Source organism: Microcebus murinus, chromosome 4 (assembly GCF_040939455.1).
Source record: "Microcebus murinus isolate Inina chromosome 4, M.murinus_Inina_mat1.0, whole genome shotgun sequence".
NCBI lineage: Eukaryota > Metazoa > Chordata > Mammalia > Primates > Cheirogaleidae > Microcebus > Microcebus murinus.
Window position 1 is genome coordinate 22,850,552 of NC_134107.1, and position 6,554 is coordinate 22,857,105.

The 6,554-nt window shown below is 55.5% G+C and overlaps 1 protein-coding gene across 4 annotated transcripts in view; it reads right to left on the reverse strand.

Moving 5' to 3' along the window:
* Positions 1-1,306, reverse strand: part of PRDM11 (PR/SET domain 11) — a 50,467-nt gene extending 49,161 nt beyond the window's left edge. For 2 of the 4 annotated variants that reach the window (XM_076002012.1, XM_076002009.1), the window contains exons 1-2: positions 804-1,306; positions 92-216 (exon numbers count right to left, since the gene is read on the reverse strand). In XM_076002012.1, the coding sequence (XP_075858127.1) occupies positions 92-210 (119 nt within the window). In that variant the 5' untranslated portion in view covers positions 211-216; positions 804-1,306. The remainder of the gene's footprint in view (positions 1-91; positions 217-803) is intronic. The other 2 variants (XM_076002010.1, XM_076002013.1) reach the window with 2 other exon arrangements.
* Between the last annotated feature and the right edge of the window lie 5,248 nt (positions 1,307-6,554).

Sequence of the window (6,554 nt, forward strand, 5' to 3'; positions counted from 1 at the left end):
AGGTGGGCAGGGAGTGAGAACTTTCCCCAGGGTCCCCAGCCAGCCCAGCCCAGACCTCCCTCCCTCTCCAGTCCCCACACGGGGGCCTCACCAGGGCTGGCCATACTCCTGGTCGCGGAGTGGTGAGCAGACCTCTGTCTTCACCACTGTCACCATGTCCCCTACGGCTGCCTTGGTCTGGGCCAAGCACTCCTTCATGTTCTCAGTCATTCTGTCCTGGGACGCAGGAGGTGGGACCAGCACAGGAAGAGGATCAAAGAGACAGGGGAAGAGGGGTGAGTGGCGGAGAGGGCAAGTGGGGGTCCCGCGGAGTCTGGTTACCCTCCCTGCCATCCCCAGAGGAAGCGCTTGAGAACACAGACAACAAAAACAGCTGTAGCCTGGCCAAGAGGAAATGCCATTTCTATCCCGGGCTGGTCCTGGGGACGACTGGAGCCGCCAGCCCCTTGGGGTCAGGGGCCTAGGGCAGCTCAGGCCAAGACGCAGAGCTGGGATATACAGCCCGGACCCCAAGACCAAAGGGCAAAGGGCAGGAGGGTCCCACATGAGCCTGGGCACAAAACTCTGCAAAGGGGAGCAAGGAGGGAACTCAAGTCAACTGGGGCCAAGAGAGGGGGCACCCAAAATGGGCCTTCAGTGCCTGGCAGGGTGTCCCTCACCCTGGGGCTGCCAGGCCCCTTTGCCAGCTCAGAGCAGGTACAGGCGGGGCCTGGTTACTGCTGGTGCAGACCGGCCAGGGCCAAAGCCCCCACTCAAGCCCCACCCGGTTCTCTCTAGGGGACTCTCCCCAGTCCCCCGCTTACCGCCCTCCACCATGCGCCGGGTTTCAGCCCCTCCCTCGACACCCCAGGGTCCTCATGCCAAGCCCAGGGATACTCTTCGTGGCTGGGGTGGCACGCCGCTCAGGCTGGCACCGCGCTGGGCCCCGGGACTGGGCGAGCAGCGTGTGTGACTCACTACCCCGGGCCCCGCTGGCCACACCCCTGCTTCTCGGCTAATCAGCCCCTTGCTCCCCACCGGGGCCCCAAAGCCGGCGGCTGGGAGGGGTGTGGGGAACCACGACGGCCTGCCCCCTCCTCCGAGCGCTAGCGCGGGGCCGGGGGCGCGCGGAGGGGGCGGGGGCCGCCCGGGCCGGCCGAGCCTCCCCCGCCCCCAGCCCGCGAGCCGGGAGGGGCGCCCCGAGTGCGGGGCCGCGGGACGGCGTGAGCTCTGGGTGGCGCGGGAGGCCGGCACGGGCCGGGGCGGGCGCGGGCCCGCTCGCTGCCTCTCACCAGCCTTCCCGGCGGGGAGCTCCTGCCCTGCCCGCCCGGCCCTGCCCAGCGCCCGCCCCGCCCGCCAGGCCCGGCATTCCTTGCGGGGGCATGTGGCTTCTTGCCGGCCCCGGGGGCACGCAGTTGGCTGGCGGCCGGGAGGGGCGCGCGGAGCGGGAGGAAGCGGGCGGCGGGAGGGGCGGCCGCGGGAGGCCGCTGGAGCCGGGCTGCGCAGGAATTCCTGGGCCTCCTGCGGGGCTCGGCCGGGGGCGCCTGGCGTGGGCGAGCGCGCCGGGAGCCAGGGCCCGAGGCCGGCGGGGGGCGTGAAGGGCGCGAGCGGCCCACCGCGGCCCGGCCCCGAAGCCGACTGGGCCCGCGGAGGCGACCGGGCCTGCGGTGCCACGGCGCAGACACCCGACCCCAGCTCCCGAGCGCCGCAAGCCACTCCCGCACCTGCGCGGCCGGGTGGGCACGGGCGCCGCCGCTCCCCTGCCCGGGCAGCGTTATGCCCGGGGCGCCTCGCTTGCTGCTAGGCCGACCTCGAAGCCCGTGGGATGGTCCCGCGCCACTCGCGAGGGGACAGGGACTGGGGGCTGGAGATGTCAAGTGACTTGCTCAAGGTCACGCAGACCATGCCTGATGGCGTCTGAACTGAAGGCTGGGGAGCGCTCGGTAAATTGGAAACAGGAGAACCCCGAAATCCAAGCGTATGTTTCGGGCCCGGTTCGCCTCCATGCAGGATCCTCAGCGCAGTTCTCTTTCAGAGCAGTCACGGGGATCGCCCTGGCAGGCCGGGCGGGGGCAAGGCCCTGTGGACTTGCAAGGGATCCGCGGACACCCCCTGCCCTGAAAAGCAGCCCTCACTCGGATGGGCCGTACTCCCACACAGCACTCCCCGAGGCAGCAAAGCCTAGTGGTTAGGAGCCTGGGCTCTGAAGAGGCGCTGAGTTCAAATCCCACCGACTGGCTGTGCAACTCTAGGCAGGCATTGCCGACTAAATCCTGTGTCCCCCGCCCCCCCCCCAAATTCCTATGTTGAAGTCCTAACCCCTCCATGTGACTGTATTTGGAGACAGGGCTGTGAGGAAGTAATAAAAGATAAATGAGGTCATAAGGGTCAGGCCCCTGGAAGAAGAGGAAGAGACACCAGAGCTCGCTCTCTCCAGCATGCGGGAATGAGCAGCGGGAAGGCAGCCATCCATGAGACAGGGAGCCATCGCCAGGAACTGGATAGGCCGATACCTTGACCTTGGGCTTCCCAGGCTCCAAAACTGTGAGAAATAAATGTCTGCTGCTTAAGCCACCCAGTGTGGCATGTTGTCATGGCAGCCTGAGCCAACGAATACAGCAGGCTCTGCCTTCTCTGTCCTCCCCTTTCTTCATCTTGAAAATGTCACTCACAGATTCTGTCACAGACATGGCTGCATTATCTGGAAGTGAGTTTGGAGGGGCTAGACACAGTCTCTGCCCATCCTACTGAAGACCGTAGAGGGGTGGCTTTGTTTTCTCTCCACTGAATTACATTTATTATGAGCCAATCACTTGCAAACGCTGGCACTGTATTAGAACTGACTGCCGAGGACTGCTTTGCATGGGGCGCCCCGCTCTGGCCTCTCTGCCCTCAACCAGCCCCACCTGCATGCCATGCGTCATCCTGCCACAAGGCCTGTGAACTCACTGTGGCCTCACCTGAAACACACCTGGGAAACGGCCACTCATCCTTCAGCCCTTATTCCCCCCACCCCCCTAATACCCTCTCTCAGCCCTCTGTCACACTTCATGACACTGGTCGCACTTACAAGTCTTTTGTTAGCATGATTATTTGCTTATTACCTGTTTGCTATGGTAGACTGTAAGCTCCCCAGGGGCAAGGTGCAGGCCCCTTGGTGCCCCATTGAATTGCCAGCACGGTGATGGTGCCTGCCACCAGGGCCAAGGCTAGGGAGGACAAACCAGGCGCTATGGCATACACTTTAAGGAGGCCCTCACTCTCAGGGTCATGCACTGGCAGGACTGGCCCCTGAGAGTGAGGGCCTCCTTAAATTCTGCACCCTAAGTGCCTGGCTTGGCTCCCCCTCCTCTCAGTCTTGCCCAGCATGTAACATAGTCTCAATAAATATTTGCCAAATGAAGTAGTGACCCAATGACCCACGTCACATTCACTGCCCTCTCTAATATGTCCCGCTGGTCCCACTGAGAATCTCAATTCTAAGAGACCTGAGGAGGAGACACAGGGTGGGTGGGTTATCGTTTGGAATCCTCTTTCCCATGGGGCTCTCTCCCAGTGAGCTCTGCCAGGCAAGGTAGGTGGCATGAAAGGCTGGCAGGGTGGGAACTGAGGGTGGCGAGGTGCACTGGAGGGTATGATGGAATTAGACTCGAGAGGCCTGGAGCCTGATTCTGCCAAGCAGCCGAGAAGCGTAAGCTGTGTGCCAGGGCACGCCTCTTACTCTCTAGGCCTTGGTGTCTTTCTGGTAAAATGGAAAGCATCATTAATTGCCTGGTAGTCCTCATGAGGAACAAACGAGAGAAGAGGGACTGGAAGGGGAGTAGGGAAAGAGAAGAAAAGTAGGCAATAGTAAGAGAATAAAGGATGGAGGTGAAGGGGGGAGAAAGTGGGGAGGGCAAGGAGACAGAGAGAAGGACTGAGACATACACACATTTTTCTAAGTCCTAAATTGTCACCAGCAGAGCATCCCCTTGTGGAAAAAGCATGTGTTTGTATCTCAAAGTAGAAATGTCTATGGGCTACTTGCTTTCATGTCTTATGTCTCACTTACACCCCACCTTCATCACATGAAAGATGTGTAATGTTTTATAACAAACGCCTACTCAACAGGACAGTTAGAAAACAACCAGAAAGAATGTCATGGAGAAAGAGGGGTGCCGATTATATCAAGAATCTGTTGTAAGATGGTTAGCAATTGAGCTTTCCATTCAGTTCTGAGCCTCCTGGCAGCCAAAGCAAAAAAGGAGACATGATGGGTTACAGAGTTCTATTATTTGACACCAATTTATTGACTGTATGCATAATTAAGTTCTCTCCATAACTGGAGGAGTCTAGCTGCCTGGAGAACCTGGACCAAGCCTTACTAGTGTGACTGATGTGCATTATAATCCTCAAGTGGCCCACAGACGTCTCCACTTTGAGATAGAGACAGACAGACTTTCTGGGTCTATAATAAAGGTTGTAGGGGCAGGGAGATAGGAGATGGGATGTGGCAGGACCAAATGAACTTCCACTGGGGAGAGAGAGAGAACAGGGGTTGGTGTCCTTCATGGGATCCATCTCAGCAGGCACGAGAAGGTCCGGGCCAGGTGAAGCCCGGGGAGCCTTTTCTGCAGACTGCTCTGGCCCTACTTGCCTGGCGGAGGGCCTGGGGGAAGGGTGGTCTGCAAGCCTCATGCAGGATTCCAAGCTGCTGGCAATGCTCCCTGTCAGCCGGCTCCTCTGAGTCTGCACATGCAGAGATTAGGCTGGTTGCAAACCCAGCAATGAGATGCAAACCCAAAAGGAGGGGGCAGAATGCAGCCCAGGAGCCTGCAGCTCTGTTTTCACCCTTGGCAGGGTGCCGGGATCCTGGAATGCCCGGCAGCCAGTGTAGCCAGGGGACTGGGAATCTGTGCCCACTTGGCTTCCCTAGAGGCTGGCACCATGAGAAGGAAGGTTGACTCTGGTACCCACCACAGCATCCTCTGTTGTTGCCCATGATAACAAAGGGGCAACAGGGACCTGGGCTGGGTCTCCCAAGCCCTGGGTCTCAGTTCTGGCTGTTTCAGTGGCCCTGGGCAAGTTTCTGCCTTGCCCTCAGTGTCCCCTTCCTGAAAAATAAAAGGCCCATGAAATGGTTCTTAACAGTGAACCATGGAGGTGGGGGGCCTGGGCTTGGAATTACGACAGGGAGTTATTGCAGGTCCGTGCTCAGCAAGCCTATGAAGCCTGTAAAAAGAATAAGTTATATGTCTTAAACTTCTATATAAGACAGATTTGCTAATGAATGCTTTTGTGATAAATGAAAGGTAAATCTATTAAAAAGTGTTATTGAATTCACAGAAGCCTTGTGTCACTGTGTACTTCATTCATCAACCGATACCTGGATGGCCATTCACAAGCTGTATAACTTTGGGATAATGAATGGACCAATCCTACCTCAGTTTCCCCATCTGAGGAGTGGGACCAATATCAGAGTCTATCTCATAGGGCTGCCTTCTCCTAATGCCCAGCCTGTAATCAGCATTCTATAAATATTAGTTATTATTGTCATTCATTTTATTAATATTTAAAAGTATAACAGATATCAGATGTGTATGTTGGGGGCAATTTTTTGACATGAAAAGAGGGCCTTCATAACACACCAAAAGGGCCGTAAAAAGAAAAAAAAAAAAAAAAGAGGGCCTTCACAAGCATTTAATACCCCTAACAGATAAACCCTTTTTATGAATACTATAAAGAAAAAAAAAATGGGAAAAAAACCATGAACCAGAAATTTGCAAAGGAAGACAAATACGTGGTTAATATGCTTTTTGGAAAACCATGAAAACATATTAATACTCAAATAAATATAAATTAAAACAAATACATATCATTTCTCCTCTATTAAATTGGCAAAGATTAAAAATCCTGATGATATTCAGAGTTGGCAAGAGTGTGGGGGAAATGGGTTCTTCGCACACCACTGGTTGGAGTGTAAACTGGTGTCATTTTCTGGAGAGCAATTGCAACATAAATCAAAAGCCCTGAAATGGCAAACCCTTTGTAGGAGCAACTCCGCATCTAGGAATGTACACATGTCGCATGACAAGATTTACCTACAAAGCTGTCCTCTGCAACATTATTTTTAGTAGCAAAAAATAGGAAATAATTTACACCTCCAAAACAGGAGAAAACTTCATCTACAGCACACAGTGGAATATTAGACAGCAGTTAACCATGTTGGAGAAGAACATTTATTGGCAAGGAAACACGTGCTCAATATATTTAAAGTTGTTATTAAGTGAAGGAAGCCAACCTGAAAAGGCTACAGACTGTATGACTCCAACTATATGACAATCTGGAAAAGGGAGAACCATGACGACAGTAAAAACACCAGTGGTGGCCAAGGGTTGAGGGGAGGGAGGCACACACAGGTAGAACACAGAGGGCTTTTAGGGCAGCGAAACTACTCTGCATGACATTACAGTGGCGGATACATGTCGTCCTGCATTCGCCAAAACCCACAGAACGTGCAACAGCAGCAGTGGACCCTAATGAAAACTGCAGGCTCTGGGCGGTGATGACGTGCCAGTGCAGGTCCATCAGCTGTA